Raw genomic sequence first — 17,792 nt, 5'->3', positions numbered from 1 at the left:
GCCACTGCACTCCAGTCTGGGTGACAGAGTGAGACTCCAACTCAAAAAAAAAAAATTGGAAAAGCAGAATTACACAAGGGGGTGAAAGAGCAGCAGAGTCCTCTGCTGTCCTGGCTTGGATGACATGGCGCTAGAGGGCAGAATTCTCTGAGATCAGGAACAGAGGGAAGGCACAGACCAGGAAGGGGTTCTCTTTGGGGCAAGATGAGTGTGAGGCCCATAGGCTATGCAGTTGAACTGTCAAGGGGGCAGTAGGTTATATGGCTGGCTCTTAGGACAGAGGCTTTGAATAACATGGTCTGTATAGTGAAAGAAATTGAGCTTGGGGCATTGTGCAACCACCAGGGAGAGCAGGTGGAGGAAGGGGTGAGCCTGTGGACACTGGTGAGCCTGAGTCACGGCAGCAGCACTGACTGGTTTTCCTTTCATGGCTCAGCTGCCTCTGGTTTCCTTGTCACAGTTCAGCCAAGCAAATCTGGAACTGACTCTCAGGTAGGCCCTGAGAAGTCCTGAGGGCAGATTCTGTTGTATTTTTTGTTTGGGGACTGGAAATAATAGTCCCTCTTTATCCCTGCCTTACCACCCTGCAGAACACCAGAACAGCTTTCCCCAAATTTTCCCAAGTAGAAAAAATATCTAGGGGAGAGGCACTTACTGTTTTTTTTTTTTTGAGTTGGAGTCTCACTCTGTCATCCAGACTGGAGTGCAGTGGCTGCTCCCGGCCACCGCAGCCTTGACCTACTGGGCTCCAGAGATCCTTCCGCCTCAGCCTTCCAAGTAGCTGGAATTACAGGCATGCACTACCATGCCCGGCTGATTTTTTGATTTGTTGTAGAGATGAGGTCTCGCTGCCCAGGCGGGTCTCGAACCCGCAGGCTCAGGCACCACTCACCTCAGCCTCCCAAAGGCGCGGGATTACAGGCTGAGCCACCGAGCCCGGCACTTACTGTTTTTAAAATAGATTTCCAGGTCCCTCCCTAGGAAATTCTGATTCTCTGGGCTTGGAGTAGGACTTAGGGGATGGTATTTTCAACTACCTCAGAGGATTCTATCAGGGAAATTTGAAAAAAAATACTACTCAGGCCTGTATAGAAACCTCTCTGTTGAAATCTCATCCCAGTCTGCAATCCTTGCTTTCGGCCCTAAATCAGATTATAGCGGCTCGTAAAGGAAGTCACAGACTGAACCTCTAACTCTGAATCCAAACCCACCCTAACCCCAGTGTATACCAGAAGAGCTGCGGTCAGTTTGGATGGTTCTGAGCAATCCTGGCTACTCTGTTGGAGAGTAGCCAAGAGCAGTGCCTGGTCAGCTACATCAGCTCTGACGACGAAGGATTGTTTTTCATGTTTTATGAGTGGGCCTTTACACATAGAGATTGGTGGGAAAGTAATACACTCTGCTTGTGCAGTACTGGGGCCTTGGAGGGTCAGGGCAAGGCTCAGAGTGACCAGGGAGTTGCATTTCAGGAGAATCAGAGCAGAGAGAGGCTAGGGTTCAGAATTACTAGAAGTACATAGTCCTCCTGTTTGCTACCATCACTGCTCCAATGCCTTTTCTTTATAAACCCTTTCTCTTCCTCCATGACTTAATGATGTTTCTATTTTCCCTTTCCTAGATCCTGGATTTGGGATGCAGAGGTCCCGGCTCTTGGTTCCTGTCATGGCCACTCCAAATGGAACTCTGGCCCACCCAGTGTATTTCCTTCTGGTGGGCATCCCTGGCCTGGGGCCTAACATACACTTCTGGCTGGCTTTCCCATTGTGTTTTATGTATGCCTTGGCCACCCTGGGCAACCTGGCCATTGTCTTCATCATTCGTGTGGAAAGGCATCTGCATGAGCCCATGTACCTCTTCCTGGCCATGCTTTCCACCATTGACTTAGTCCTCTCCTCCACCACCATGCCCAAGATGGCCAGTCTTTTCCTGACAGGCATCCAGAAGATTGAGTTCAACATTTGCCTGGCCCAGATGTTCCTTATCCATGCTCTCTCAGCCATGGAGTCAGCTGTCCTGCTGGCCATGGCTTTTGACCGCTTTGTGGCCATCTGCCACCCATTGCACCATGCTTCTGTGCTCACAGGGCCTGCTGTGGCCAAGATTGGGCTAGCCGCCCTGACCAGGGGTTTTGTATTCTTCTTCCCACTGCCTTTCATTCTGAAGCGGTTGTCATTCTGCCGAACACATACTGTCACACACTCCTTCTGTCTGCACCAAGATATTATGAAGCTGTCTTGTATTGACACCACGGTCAATGTAGTTTACGGACTCTTCATTATCCTCTCAGTCATGGGTGTGGACTCCCTTTTCATTGGCGTCTCCTATGTCCTCATTCTGCGGGCTGTGTTGGGACTGTCCTCTCGGGGGGCAGCACTCAAGGCCCTCAACACCTGTGTCTCCCACCTCTGTGCTGTCCTGGTCTTCTATGTGCCCCTTATTGGGCTCTCAGTGGTACACAGGCTGGGGGGTTCCACCTCTCTGCTCCATGTGGTTATGGCTAATATCTATCTGCTGCTACCTCCTGTGGTCAACCCCCTTGTCTATGGAGCCAAGACCAAGGAGATCCGTTCAAGGGTCCTCTACATGTTCTTACAACAAGGTAGGTGAGAAGGATACCCACCTCAGCGTCCTCATTATGACCAAAGATAAGAATGTCTTTGTGATTGGAGCATCAAACCCAAAGGGCTATCTGCTTCCAGTGACCTACAGAGATCTTGTGTTTTGCCTCCAGGAATGTGTCAATACAGAACTTATGACTCTGTCTTCGTAGGCCATCTTAGAGAATGATTGCCCCAGTCTCTGTTGTATTATGACCTCACCTTCTCGTTCTCTTCCAACTAGAAAATACACATTGTTTTGACACGAGAAAACTGTCATACCTCAGTGATTCACTCCAGTCTTGAAATACAATCTTAATTGTTCTTGCCTCCATGTGTTCATGTTGGTAAATCTGTGTTGGTTGTAACCTTATGGCTCATACTCTAAAGTGATCACACAATCATGATTAGGGGTAAATAAGTTGAATGAATAGTAATTGGAGAGAGATAGCTCACATGAAGTGTTTAAGTTTCTGTGTGCATGTGTGTGTGTGTTTATGTGAAATCTGCAAATGTGTATCTGTGTGGCTCAGTGGAGATGATTTGTCCATAAGGACACTGTGTACTCTGGTTGTGGGTGTGAGTGTGTGTGTATGTTTATGTGAATATATGTTCTTTTGTGTGTGTGTGTGTGTGTGTGTGTGTGTGTGTGTGTGTGTGTGTGTGTGAGAGAGAGAGAGAAAGAGAGACAGGAGAGAGAGAGAGATAGAAAGAGAGAGAGAGAGAACACATGGAATATGTGCTGGCTGTGTCTTGGTGAATGTGGTAGCTATGTCCTGGCATGTGTATGTTTTCTGAGTGTTTTATGAATAATGAGTAATGTTTCTGGCTGTACATTTATTGTGCTTAAGTGGTGTCTGTTAGTTGGTACGTGATATGCATCCATATGAGAATGCTGATATCTGTAGCTGTATGGCAGACAGTATCCTTATGTGTAACTGGTGAAAATGACTCTACCTTTTCTTCGTTTGTGTAATATATTGAATGTGGTGCATGAGCATGTGGAATGTATAGCATTGGGATGGCTGTACCTTTTAAGGTGTGCAGTGTTTATCTTTGTGCATATGTATATCATGCATAGTATTTGTAATATGAAATCATTTTGTGTGGTATATAAATGTCTTTAGTTAAATGTAGGTGGAATGTGATGTCTAAATTGTGTGTGTGTGTGTGTGTGTGCACGCATGCATTATTTATGACGATTGTATTTTAAGGCATATGTCTGGTGTATATGTTTTAGAGCAAACTTCCTTTGTGTATTGGGTGTGGATTATATGGCATCTCTGTTTCTGGATACTGATTGATGGATGGTGTCTGTATGTATCTGGGGGTGGAGGAAGTATGGCTGTGAGTAGCAGAAATAAATCCCAAAGTAGAGGTGCAGTTTCTTGGCCTGGGCCCAGCCTGGGGTTATGTCTCAGTCTCTGGGAGTGAAATGAAACACAGTGTTTCCTCCTTCAGCTTTCTCACAGGCAAGACTTCACTTTCTTCTTCCTCACCACAGAATGTCAAGTGTTTTTGTCACATCTTCTCACCTTCCTTGCCTGCTTTAACTGAGGCACTGGCCTCCTTAAAGCCCCGCCCTCCTGTCTCAGTAGCAAGTCACAATGTCCTCCCCTCTCCCTTCCTTTTCTTGCTGGTCTGCTAACCATGTATGAAGGCCTTGATTGTAGGGAGTTTCTGCTAACCCCTCCGGGGAAGAAAGGCAGAGGGAAAGTTAACCAGCTTTCCCTCCCTGTGCTGCCGCATGGTGACTGCCTTACAGCAATAAGCTGGGAACTTCATTGAACACCTTGTCTATGTCTCCCTGGCCTTCGGTGTCTGATGTCCAGGGTTTTGCAAGCCATTGTTCGATGTACATTGTCCACTTTTTCCCTCCCAGAGGGATGCTACTTCCTCTTACTTCATTGGATTGGAAGTCGAAGTCCCTTGGGTATAGTTTAAAATGTTTTTGCACCATCTAATTCTATGAGAGTTTACCAGAGGCCACAGAAGTGACTCTGGGATGATAACAGCAAGTCGCAGGCTGCAGGTTCTACAGGCACCAGAAGTTCTTGTAATCATATCTTTGATATGATCTGAGTTAGAATGCTCTGATTTGCCATTGTCTATTTTTGTATAGCTTGAGTTAGCAAGTCCTGTGTTGGGAATTGAAAACTTAACAGTTGTGAAACAGATCAGTAAAATATAAGCAGAAATCAACTAAACATGACGTTGTTTTATTAATAGACATAGTTTTTACTTATTACAAAATGCAAGGCATTTAGTTTCACATGCAGATTATTCTGTAACTCTCTAAAATAGTCTCTCACTATTTTTGCCCTTAAGAGAGAAAGCAGATGGTATTGGTCTTATATGGCTGGTGCAGGGGAGGGTTAAAGAAATCACGTCCTCCTTCCTTAGCTGGAAGTTCAGTAACCCAAGGCCAGGGAGTAGAAGGCAGAGGCACTGTCCCTGGGGACCTCCATTATGAGTTAGCCAGACACAGATACCAGAGCCTGGGAGACAAAGAAGATGGAGCTCTAGGGATTTGGGGAAGGGAGGATGGGCCCACTGGGTTCCAAACTCAATAAAGACATAAGCAGGGTCTACCAAAGTACCGAAAGCAGGGGAGAAAGGAAACTTCAGGGTGGGAACGGACTGACACTCAATTGTGGGATCTCCTTGCAAATTTACTCTGCCTTTCCTCTGTCTGAGTTTGAAAACCCTGTGAAGTAATTTGGAGAAAGACCCTCACCAAGACCCTCACACAAGTGAGATTCTTCTAGTCTTTTCATATCCATTTCCCTATCTAGTTTCACAATGGAGCTGGCATAAGCATCCCAGCGGGAACAGGCCCACTTTGAGGGGACTCTGGAGACCCTTGTACCCACTGCCCCTCGTCCCCTGTACTTCCTAGGCATTTCATCCCAGGGCACAGAGAAGGAAACCAAAACCGCAATGGGCGAGTGAGGGGTATCTGCTGATGGGCCCTCTGGACAGCACTCTGCCCCCTTGCAGGAAGAAACAGAAAGAGGGAGGAGGTAAGGCAGAGAATAAATAATCCTGACCAGGGAGGTCCAAGGGAGGAGGCGGAGACAGAGGGGCTGGACTTCAGTGCAGCCTGCCAGGCGTCTTCAGGAGGAAGACTGGATCAAAGGGGGCACACGTTCCTTCAGTGCAGTTGAGGTGAGTGCAGGAGACTGGGGGCATTTCCAGGTGTGTGGGTTACTTGTAGCTAGGGAACCACCATTAGACCTGCTGAGTGAACAAGAAGCCAGGCTTTGAAGACTCAGACATGGGGGATGCGAGGGAAGCCTTAGCTGTGTCTGTGTTTCTGTGTTAAAGGAATGCACATGGATATTAGATGCTGCCTAAGGGTAGTTTTCAAGCAAATTTTTCAGTGACTAGTTTACTGGGGTGCCCATCTCGAGGCTGGCAGGGGCTGACATGAATGAATGTGAATGGGGACAGACAACAGACTGGGTTGGTGATAGACTGGGGCTGGATTGGAGTTTGGTGTGTGGACAGGGACTGGTACCCAGGTTGTTAGTGTGGTTAAAACTCAACCTCTGGTTGGGGATCAGGCAGGCAGCAGCTAGGGTTGAGGCAGGGGCTCTGAGTGGGATTGGGGATCATTTTATACTGTGCTTCAGGAGTCAGGTTGTAGCTGATATTGGGACTCAGTAATCTTCCTGAGGCTCTGCTCCTGGTCCAGTTGGTGCTTAGGAGCAGGATTCAATCTTCAGACCATTTAAAAAGTAGATTGGCATCCACACAACAACCTTCCCTGCCTTGTTCTCCACTCCAGCCACACTAAATCACTTGCAGCCTTCCAAACAAGGTCTGTTTCCTTTCTCTCTGGGTCTTTGCCTTTGCCTGAGTGTACTTTTAAATTTCATTTTATCTTATTTTTTAAAATAGAGTTGGGTCTTGCTATGTTGCCCAGGCTGGTATCGAACACCTTGGCTCAAGTGATCCTCCTGCCTTGGCCTCCCAAAGTGCTAGAATTATAGGCATGAGCCACCATGTCCAGCCCTGAGTGCACTTTTAAAAACAACTTAGATCAGGTCTGTTGCTTATATTTCCCCAAGTCACTCAGAATGAAACCAAAGCTCTTTGCCATGGCCTGCAAGCCACTGTTACATGATCTGGCACTCCTCTGATCTCATCTTCTAAAACTTTCCTCTGCTCTTGATGTTTCAGCCACCATAACCTTCTTTCTGTTCCACGAATCCCTCAAACTTATTATTGCCTGAAGACATTTTTATCTTGCTGTTGCCATGCTTGGAATGCACTTTCCTTAGATCTTAGAATGGCTGGCATTTTCTCATCACATAGCTTATGTGTCATGTCCTCAGAGATGCTTTCTCTGACCTGTCTCAAAATACAAATGCCCTGTCCCTGTCTTCCTCTGTCCTGTCACTCTGTCTTGTCTTTAGTGTACTTATCATCCTTCTTGCTTATAAACTTTTTGTTATTGCCCTCCTAATATGTGAGCTTTATGAAAGCACTGGCCTTGTCTGCTTTATCTATGATTTTGACACTCAATATGTTCTTATCTAGCTGCATGTTGCTGTCCTTACTGCCCCCTCACTACCTGTTTAACTGCAACTGGTCCCACAAATCATGGCTGAGATGTTACCTCCTCAGGGAAGCCCTCTGCGCCTAAAGAGCTTGATAAACTGTTGTCTTTTCTTCTGAGGCCCTTGTGCTTACCCTTGTCCTGGCACTTATCACAATGAGACATGATGGCTGTGTGTTTGTCTCAATTTCTCTATCCCTGGAGGGCTGGAAGTATATCTCCAGTGCTTGGCACAGTAGTCAATCAATAATTTTTGAAGAAGTGAATGCACTGATCAAAGTTCTGCATCAGGCATTTTCCCCTGCTGAAGTAGCTCCCAAGGGCACTGGATGACTAGATGCAGCTTCGCAAATCTGTGGAACACTTACCTGGTCCTACTTGGGAAGTGGAGGGGCAGGGACCTGGAGCTCTACCTGTGGTACTTTTAGGCAGCCAGGCTGACCTTGAGTAAGTAGGGTGGAGTGGGAGCCTCATGTTGCCTTTTGGGAGCTAGAAATTGCACTCGCTCATTTTTCCAATTTCATCTTGCCCATCCTAGAAAGAGTGTCCAGTGTCCTGTGGGTGTTCATCTGATTGACCATATCCAAACAAGGTATGGGGGACAGTGAATTCAGATAATTTGGGTGGATGTGATTCTGAGGCTACTACCTTCACAAAGTGCTAGAAAAGGGCTCTTGCTCCAAGAATTGAGTGACAAGCTTCTACAGTTTTTGGCAGCCACAGCATTGCCCCTGAAGTCTGCCTTTTCCTCTCTGCGAATAGGAGCCACAAGCTCCCAGGTATGTCCGGGCTTCTCTCCAAGGACATTTTCTTCCAAATATTCCCAGAGGCTGGCAGTAGTACCAGAGGCCCCTACACCATTGCTTTGGGCATGGAATAGTCTGTGTATTTAGCTCTGATAATGACAGAGACCACTAATCCACTTCTTGTTCTTCTACACTGAATGTACATGGGGAGAGCTGGCCAGGTGTCCTGAGACCAAGAGGGGACTCTGAATTTATGTGTTCTTAATTTTGAATTCACTGAAATCATCCTTAGAAAGCAACTCGATTTTTTAAAAGTTAAAACTTCTATTTTTGAAAGATATTCTTAAAAAAATTTTTTTTTTATTTTAAAGGTGTGGGGTACAATTCAGGGTTAGGTATACAAATGTTCATTATGCAGGTATCCTTGTTGATGAGTTGTGTCCCCCCCTCCCTTGGCAGATTCCCACTACTGCCAAGTCCTTTTTTATAGTATTATGATAATTGTTCAAGGTTCACTTATGAGTGAGAACATGTGGTACTCTGTTCTTTGTTTCTGAGATATGATAGACTCTAAATCCATCCAAGTTGCTGCAAAGTTCATATGTTTGACCTTCTTTATGGCTGCATAATATTCCATTGTGTATATGAACCACATTTTTTTTATCCAGTCCAGTTTCGTTGGGCAGCATTGTTGATTCCATGTTTTTGCAACTCCATTTTTAAGGAGACTTGGAGAAGCAAAGGGCAGCAGTCTGGCATATTGGAAAGCAATGGATTTGGCACTAAGGGCCTCAACTAACCCTCACCATTCTTATCTGTCAAATGGGATTAATAATACTTACTTCGCAGTTTGATGAGAGGTTCTAAGTACATAAGAAGAAAATTCTTGGTAGAGGAAAGTTTTTAATCGCCATTGTGGGGCCTGCCCATGTCATAGCCAGGGCAGTTTGGGGCTGGAAGAGGATGCAGGTACACCAATCCTCGGTCCAAGAGAGTCCTCTTTATTGCTTTCTTGGTGTCCCCTCTAACAATGTACCTGGGCCAGGTGTCTTATTTATCAAGTCCTTTTTATTCCTTGCATTTTTATTCCTTGGACAGATTTTATTAGTTTTCAAAATGCGTAGTACAATTAAAGCAGTCTAGAATAAGGGAAAGCAAACAGGCCATGGCATTAGACAATCTAGGTTATGTTTCTGTTTTACCAGTCACTTGTTAAACCCTAGGGATGTCATTTAATCTCTTGGAGCTTCAGTTTTCTCACCTATAATATCAAGAAGATACAAAGAACTCCCATCATGCAGAGCTGTTCTTGGGTTAGGGAGATGATATTTATACAAATGGCACTGTATAGTGTCTGGCGTTTCACAGGCCCTCAATAATCTATGTTCATATCATAAAAACAACAAAGTCAGGATCAAAGGTGACCTCATTGTTCTCTTGGGTCCTAAAAGATAGGGCTAAAAGCCCCTGGACTATCTCCCTGACTGCTTTTCCGTGGGTATATGAGAAGGAAGGAGTTTAGAGTTTTGGGGAAAGATGTGAGGATGAACTGGTAAGTGGGGTAAGTTGGCACTAGAAGACAGAGTTCTGAAGGTCTAGGGGGAAGAAAAGTAGAGTATTGAAGGCCTCTAAGTGGATTTCCACTTTGTACAGCCGGGAACTCCTTCCTCTCCATTCCCGAGAAAGGGCTAAGATGTCCTTCATAGTTCTCCAAGAAATATTCCTGGGACTTGCTAAGATAGTTCAACTCTTTCAGATTTCAGAACTATACCAGTCTCTGGGGATTAAGGCAATGTGTGGGCTTAAAAAAATGTCTTCTTATTTTATTTTTCTTTGATGGTTTTATTTTCAAAATAGACTAGTTTAGTTCCAGTTTCCTCCAGAGCACCAAACCATCTCTGAGTTCTAAATTGCTAACAGCTGTTCAGGCTGGACGATCACCTGAAAGTCATCTGGCCCCTCTGCCTGCTTCTTAGAGGGACTGCAGGAGGTTGGGACACTTCAGGCCTGGATAATCTCAAAGGTGGCACTTGTGCTGTCTGACTGATTCCCTCTCCATTTCTTCATTACCTTCTTGCTGCAGTCTTCTGAGGTCCAGTCTGATATTTTACCCCCAGTGGTGGCAGCTCATTTTGTGCTGCCAGGTACCTCCCTTTGAGGTCAATTGAATCTTTTTGGTTTTTGATATCTTTGTATCAGTGCCCAGTCTTGCTATGGTGAAAGAACGACTGATAGTATGTGTGTGTATGACTCTGACCATAGAGGCTGACTGCTGATTAAGGTGACAAATTGGGGGAATTAAAAAGTATATGGGAACTTTGCACATTTTCAGATAACTTGTTTCTCATTTTTTTTTTTTGAGTTGGAGTCTCACTCTGTCACTCAGACTGGAGTGCAGTGGCTGCTCCCGGCCACCGCAGCCTCGCCTGCTGGGCTCCGGCGATCCTTCCGCCTCAGCCTTCCAAGTAGCTGGAACTACAGGCGCACGCTACCATGCCTGGCTAATTTTTTGTTTTATTGTAGAGATGAGGTCTTGCCAAGTTGCCCAGGCGGGTCTCGAACCCGCGGACTCAGGCAATCCACTCACCTCAGCCTCCCAAAGGCGTGGGATTACAGGCTGAGCCACCGAGCCCAGCTGTTTCTCATTTTTTAAAAAAGGTACTATGTACTCTGTGATTTAGCTTTTGCAACACCTTTTAGCATGCTTTATCTCATATAATTTCACAGCAGTACTATGCAATTATTATTATTTTCTGCAATTATTTAGATCTAGACTTGAGTTACAAGCCCCAGCATTCTGCTTATAGCATCACTCTATCTTTAGAGGCAATAGGGTTGCATATGCCAATTTATGATTCTTTCCCAATATGTTTCCCTAGTCAGCTCATTTTTATCCTGGGGATCTCCCTGCTCCACCATGTCTGTTCATGTCAAATTGTTGGATGTCATGGATATTTGGCTCTGTGGAGTATCAGAACTTTCTTGCTGATTTTTTCAGGTGAGGGATCCTAGGTCTTCCCAGCTCTCAAACACAAACTTATGCAAGTTCACTTTGCATTTGCTAAGACATTGCAGCTTTCCTGTTTCTGTATATCCTCTCATGTCCTCTGGAACCCTGGGCAAGAAAGGGCTTTTCTGTTTGACCTTAAAGATTCTTATTCTGAACTTAAGATCACTCTGAACTGACCTTACAAACATTCTCTTATCCTTCTCAAAAGTCTCTATAGTTCAGACAACTGGCAGTCCAACTTACCCTCTTGGCTGTGTTGCCCTCATCAGATGCCTACTGAGAGATTCTCCTATTTATAAAAGTCATTCTCATTTTCAACAAACATTAGCTAATCACTAAGTAAAAAAATATAATAAGCTTCCTGGCATTAAGGAGCTCATAATCCAGGGAACATAAATATAGCAATAATTATAGTTATTACTATCAAGAGAGTAAATGCATAAAACATAGAAATAAATTATTATTATTATTTTTTGGAGCACAGAGTAGGAAACATTTAATTATACCCAAGGGAAAGAGGCTCAGAAAAAGTAGCATAAGAGAGAACTGGTAAACCAGGATGTGAAACATGAGTGTGGGGAGCCAAGGAGGAAGACCTAGGGGTAACAATTTTTCTTGACAAAGGAATGAGAAGTAAAAAAGACAGAAAGACACAGAGAACCAAACTCTGCATGTTCTCACTTATAAGTGGGAGCTAAATTAAGGGTATGCAAAGACATAGAGAATGGCATAATGGATGCTGGAGACTCACAAAGGGGAATGAGGAAGGGGTGGGAGGAGAAAAAAATCACCTATTGGGTACTGTGTGCACAGGTGGGGGTGAAGGGTATACTTAAAACCCAGGTCAAAACTATTTATACTCCTCAAAGCGGTTGAAATAAAATAAAAGAAAAAGACATGGAATCATGGGAATCAATGCTACATTTATGAACTAGCATGCATTCCAATGTGGCTGGAACATGAAGCCATGGTGAGAAGTGGTGAGGGAGAAACCTAGGACGCAGTGCTGCAAGACAGACCTTTATCCACTCCTAAAAAGTTTAGTCTTTATCCTAGAATCAATGTAAAGTTTCAAGGGCATTTTTAAAAAGCAATGGTAGTGACCTGATTTCATCTAGTTGGCTAATAGGGATTGTGCGAATGAAGAAGTTTTACCCTAGAGGCATGACAGTTAGGGTCAGAGCATCTAGCTTGTGTGACTGTTCAGGCTACGATGACAGAAAAAAGAAATACTGGAGGAAAGTGATTAACAACAACAGGTAATTTTTTTGTATATTTACTGTGTATGAGGTATTAAATGATTTATACTTCATATATCATTTAATCCTTACATTGACTTCTATTAGGCAAGGACTAGTATTATCACTTTAGAGGAGACTGAGACTTAGAAAGGTAAAATGATTTGCTACAGATCACACAGCTCATGAGGTTGTTGACTGGGATATGAATGCAGAATCAGTTTCAAAGCTCATGGCTATACGATACTACTGCTGGAAGAGTTCAATTTTTGGACATTGAGGGTTTGATGTGTTTAGAGACAACCGGGTAGACCCTCCCCTGCCTGATGCTGCTTATAGCCAACTGCTTTCTGGTAACCCATGCAGGAAGCCCTTACCCCAGGTCTCAAGCTCTCAAGGGCCAAATCAATTTAAAAACCACAGTGTACATGATCTGATAAATACAGGTTGAGCATCCCTAATATAAAATAAAAAATCTGAAATGTTCCTAAATCTGAAACTTTTTGAGTGCTGACATGCTGCTCAAAGAAAATGCTCATTGGAGCATTTCAGATTCAGATTTTTAGATTAGGGATGCTGAACTGGATAAGTATAATACAAATATTCCAGAATACCCCCAAAATGTAAAACCTGAAACACTTCTGGACCCAAAGATACCCAACCCATCTTAAGAGCACAAGAATGTGTGAAGAGATGCAGGGAGTTAGTTAGCTCTTTGTGGGAGTGGGTGGGAGTGGGGAAGTTAGCTCTTAACGGAAAGATATTATCTGAAATAACTCAAGTCTGACATTTCTCACCTCAGCAATATCTCCTCAAATATATTACTTTTATCCCCAGTTGCAGTTCATATATAGCCTGATTTCTGCTGTTGGATATTACTTCAGTGCTTCTAATGTCATTCTCTCTCAAGGTTAGTATTTTAATTGTGCCAGTTACACTCTCTTAGGCTGCTGGGTCTGTTTCCTGGAAGCAGAGCCTGAGGTAGAGATTCTTATCCAAATGATATATTGGGGGAGTGCTGTCATGAGAAGAAGAGAGAGGGAAGCCTGGAAGGGCAGGGAAAGAAAGGCAAGCAATGCTGTGGTCACAGCTGAAGACCAGCCTCAGTCTGGTTCCTTGAGGAATCTTTGAAATGCGAATTGTATCACAGTGTGTTGGTCCCACCTGGGGCAAGGAGGCTGGCCTTTTGCACCTTTATGTCAGGCAGTCACTGACCTCTAAATGTGTCTCGTGGGGACATAGAGTGACCTCTTGAGTGGGTGGGGGGTCTCCCATTTGATCAAGGACAATTCTGTGGAGAAAGGGAAACTGTGAGCCCTTAGCACTCAACGTCCACTGCAGAGGGGGGATAGGTGTACTGACTTTGTGAAAGGGATCTGGGTGGGACACCAATTGTGAACACTATCGCTATCATTCTTTTTCTGATATAAACAGAGTAGTCTGAATAAATGTAAAACTCTGGCTGGTCATTTGGGCAAGAGAGAAATGTAGAGTTAGAGTTCAAGATTAATTTAGTGTTAGCTTTTATTATATTAGGCTTATCATAAGAAATTGGTGCTAATGTAGTGTCAATTGAGATTGAAATGTTTCTTAAGTTTCAGTCTTAGGTTACTGTTAAAGTTAGGGTTAAGGCTAGTGAGGGGGTTAAGTTTCAATATTAATCTACATTACTACTAGTACTGCTGCATTTGGGCTGGAATTAATCTTAAAGACAGTTTATTGAGAGAATAGCAATTAGTCTTAAGCATAGGGAAGCATAAGGCTGGGCTAGGATAGAGGAAGTAATGGGATTTAAAAAATAACCTAAGGCTGATTTATGAGGGGGAACCCCCCAAAACTGGAATTATCTTGTGGAGGCTGGGCCCTTTGTAATATAGGCTTCTCTCACTAGGTAAGTGTTGTGTTCAGCTTCAGTGAAGTTTTTTTTTTGGAGAATTTTTTTTTATAACATATTTGTCCATTTCATGATGGGCAATTTGCGAGTGTACCTGTCCATACCACACTGAGTATTCAGCAGTTTTTGACCAAAAACATCATGATCACTGTGCTCCACCCTCCCTATTCACCTGATCTCATCCCAAGCGACTTTTTGTTTGTTTCCCTGGATGAAAAATGTTCTCAGAGGGAAACATACTGACCATGTGAAAGAGGTGAGACAAAAAAATGACAGAAGCACCAAAAGGCAGCGAAATTGACAAGTTCAAAAACTGTTTTGAGCAGTAGAAAAAGTGTCTCATCAGGTGTATCACATCAAATGGAGAGCAGTTTGAAGGTGAATGAAGTTTAAACATGTAAGAATAAATACAGTTTTTAACTAAACAAATTACGTTTTTTGGGGAGGAGTCCCCCTTGGATACTCAGTAGCCTTCCTTTGGAGAACTAAATGGCTTAAAATATGTGTAAAACTTTTGTCTTAGTATTTCACATACTATCAAGATTGCCCATACAGGTGGGGTTAGTAATAGGAGAGTGAATTTATACCTGGTCCTTGAGTTATGGTTAGATTGAATTTAGAATAGGATCACAGTTTGGATAGGCAGTGGAATTAGAGTTTGAGTTAGAAAATAGGACATCAGGATGGAGTGAGGTGTGGTCCTGGGATTCTGAAGGATCTGACAATGGCTTATCTTTGCTTTCCAGCTTCTACCTGCCTGGCACGGGTCACAACTCAGCTTCTTCATCATGATGGGTTCCAATGGCAGCGAATCTAGTGCCACATATTTCATCCTAATAGGCCTTCCAGGCTTGGAAGAGGCTCAGTTCTGGTTGGCATTCCCATTGTGCTCCCTCTACCTTATTGCTGTGCTAGGTAACTTGATGATCATCTACATTGTATGGACCGAGCATAGCCTACACGAACCCATGTATATCTTTCTTTGCATGCTTTCAGGACTTGATATCCTCATCTCTACCTCATCCATGCCCAAAATGATGGCCATCTTCTGGTTCAATTCTACTACCATCCAGTTTGATGCTTGTCTGCTACAAATGTTTGCTATTCACTCCTTATCTGGTATGGAGTCCACAGTGCTGCTGGCCATGGCCTTTGACCGCTATATGGCCATCTGTCACCCACTGCGCCATGCCACTGTGCTCACATTGCCTCGTGTCACCAAGATTGGCATGGCGGCTGTGGTGCGAGGGGCTGCACTGATGGCACCCCTGCCTGTCTTCATCAAGCAGCTGCCCTTCTGCCGCTCCAATATCCTTTCCCATTCCTACTGCCTACACCAAGATGTCATGAAGCTGGCCTGTGCTGACATCAAGGTCAATGTTATCTATGGCCTCATTGTCATCATCTCTGCCATTGGCCTGGACTCACTTCTGATTTCCTTCTCCTATCTGCTCATCCTTAAGACTGTGCTGGGTTTGACACGTGAAGCCCAGGCCAAGGCATTTGGTACTTGTGTCTCTCACGTGTGTGCTGTATTTATTTTCTATGTACCTTTCATTGGATTGTCAATGGTGCACCGTTTTAGCAAGCGGCGTGACTCTCTCCTGCCTGTCATCATGGCCAACATCTATCTGCTGGTTCCTCCTGTGCTCAACCCCATTGTCTACGGAGTGAAGACAAAGGAGATCCGGCAGCGCATTCTTCGTCTTTTCCACCTGACCACACATACTTCAAATTCCTAGATGTCAGTAAACAAACTTCTTTTCCATTCAAAGTCCTTGGATTCAGATTTGAATGCCAACATTTTGGAAGACAGTGTTAAGAAAAAACATTTTTTTTCCTTAATATAAATACAAATCGGATCCTTCAAATATAAAACTGTCTGGTGAATATACATATGGAAAAGTTGGCAAGACCCTATACTCCCAATCTCCATTTAAAAATATTATTTTCCTTCCTCTCCCTTATTAAGACTCTAAGTTGGTTGTAGTTGTAGGGCTATTACTTTCCATTTTACCATACAGTCTGAAGCTGAACTGCTTCTTTGGATGGTCCATGGAATTCTGGGATAAGAACAGTACATCTAAAGAGCACTTTCCAAAAACTTCCACATGGCAAAAGGAAAATAAATACAAGAATACAATAAGGTGATGTAATCTGACTTTAAAATACCACTTCCTTTTCAGAACTCCCAACCATATTGGATCTCAGGAAAAGAGATATACCTGTATTACCTTCTTCAAAATGACCTCTACAGAGAAGACATTATTTCTTTTCTTTTGGGCACTAGTCATTAAGGGGAAGACTGGAAGTAAGGCCTTGAAAAGACTACATTTTTCCTGCATTAAGAAAGATGACACACTCTGTCCTGAGAGTTTTCATAGCATATGGACACTTTTTTCCAATTTAACATTCTTATCAATCTTTTGATTTAGGTAATGATATTATTTGTACTCTCATTGTGTCAACAGGGAAATTAATTTTCATTGGAGATCAGAGAATTAAATGAGGGTAAAGATTTTTTATGCCTATCCCTTATTGTGTGGAAGAACTACTAGAGAGACCTGTAGGATAGCGAATTAAGTATTTTCAGAGTCTTGTATTTTCTAGATGAGGTATTTAATTTTATTTTCCAGTGTTGTATTTAGCAATTTCCTGACAACAGAACTCATGGCTTTAATCCCATAGGTCTTTCTCATTGTCCTGGTCCAGTTGCCATTGGACCTGTGTAATAGAAGCAGGTGTGTATTTGGGGAGTCCCCAAACAATACACTATTTGGGAAATAGTGTAACTAACAGTGGAGTGGCAAAGTGGCAGGAATGGTTACCAAAGATCAGGTGGTCAAGAGCAAAAGGTACCATGAGGCTGAATAGAGCCTGCGACCCATGCCTCTAACCAGGAAGAAAGGCTGAGTGAGGGATGGAGCCACAGAAAGTGAGGAGAGAATATAAGCGGACACCACACATCCACAGGGCTTTGAGCTGCCCTGCAGGGGAAGCTTGTAGCATTAGTGATTGGATAACATGATCACAGGAAAGGGAAATAGAGACTGAACCCTTGCCAGATGTAATTATCATGGGTATGGTCCCAGTGGTCCACCTCATGAGCCAGGCACAGAACTTCCAGGAGGAAGCAGAATTTGAAGGTGTGGGTGTGGCCACTGCAGTAAGAATGGACAGGGCAGGAATGAGATCATCACCCACAGAGAGTACACTAGTCAGATCCAAAGTGAGGTATGAGAGGCAGGCAGCATAACAGAGATCATGGCCCATGGCAGCCAGAATTTTCTGGTGATAACTGCTAGCACAGAGGCCTACCTGGTAGAAGGATACAGAGAGGCAGCATATCAAACTTGTTGAACAGGAATCCAGAAGATGAAAATTTTGGACAGTATGGATTCTGTGTGCAAGTGAGTGGTGACCAACAGAACTAGAAGTATAAACTAAGGTCAGTGTAGGCTTTGGTCACTTTAAACTGCATGGAGGATCAGCCCATTGTCCAGAAATACCCTGACATTGAGATTGAGAGAAAAAGGTAGAATGAAAGAGAGAGGAAAGCCAGATGTTTTTCTTATTAGGAACCAATATGTAATCATATTAAACAAAAATTTTAGAAACTCTGAAAATAGAAAATAAATTATAATATAAAAAATTTCAATAAAGTTATCATCTTTAATCTTTTTAATCTTTTAAAGATTAAAAAAGGTCCATATTGTTATCATTTGGGTGTTTATTCCAGATTT

The 17,792-nt window shown here is 43.6% G+C and overlaps 2 protein-coding genes across 2 annotated transcripts; both read left to right on the top strand.

Annotated features, from left to right (window-relative positions):
• The first annotated feature begins 1,574 nt into the window (after positions 1-1,574).
• Positions 1,575-2,623, top strand: LOC103270666 (olfactory receptor 51D1). Its single transcript, XM_008068201.1, has one exon. It carries the CDS (start codon positions 1,633-1,635, stop codon positions 2,605-2,607), a length of 975 nt encoding a protein of 324 aa, XP_008066392.1. The 5' UTR covers positions 1,575-1,632; the 3' UTR covers positions 2,608-2,623.
• A 2,532-nt stretch (positions 2,624-5,155) lies between these two features.
• On the top strand, positions 5,156-15,883 carry LOC103270665 (olfactory receptor 51E1). Its single transcript, XM_008068200.1, has 2 exons — positions 5,156-5,765; positions 14,796-15,883. Exon 2 carries the CDS (start codon positions 14,838-14,840, stop codon positions 15,789-15,791), a length of 954 nt encoding a protein of 317 aa, XP_008066391.1. The 5' UTR covers positions 5,156-5,765; positions 14,796-14,837; the 3' UTR covers positions 15,792-15,883.
• The last annotated feature ends 1,909 nt before the right edge of the window (positions 15,884-17,792 follow it).

This window comes from Carlito syrichta, unplaced genomic scaffold (assembly GCF_000164805.1).
Source record: "Carlito syrichta isolate Samal-C Ts95f unplaced genomic scaffold, Tarsius_syrichta-2.0.1 Scaffold309894, whole genome shotgun sequence".
Classification (NCBI taxonomy): Eukaryota; Metazoa; Chordata; class Mammalia; order Primates; family Tarsiidae; genus Carlito; species Carlito syrichta.
Note: the sequence above shows the minus strand (reverse complement) of the source record. Positions and strands in the feature narration are given on the sequence as shown.

Coding starts and splice junctions, on each gene's coding strand:
- LOC103270666 (XM_008068201.1), top strand. CDS start 1,633: ATGCAGAGGTCCCGGCTCTTGGTTCCTGTCATGGCCACTCCAAATGGA.
- LOC103270665 (XM_008068200.1), top strand. CDS start 14,838: ATGATGGGTTCCAATGGCAGCGAATCTAGTGCCACATATTTCATCCTA.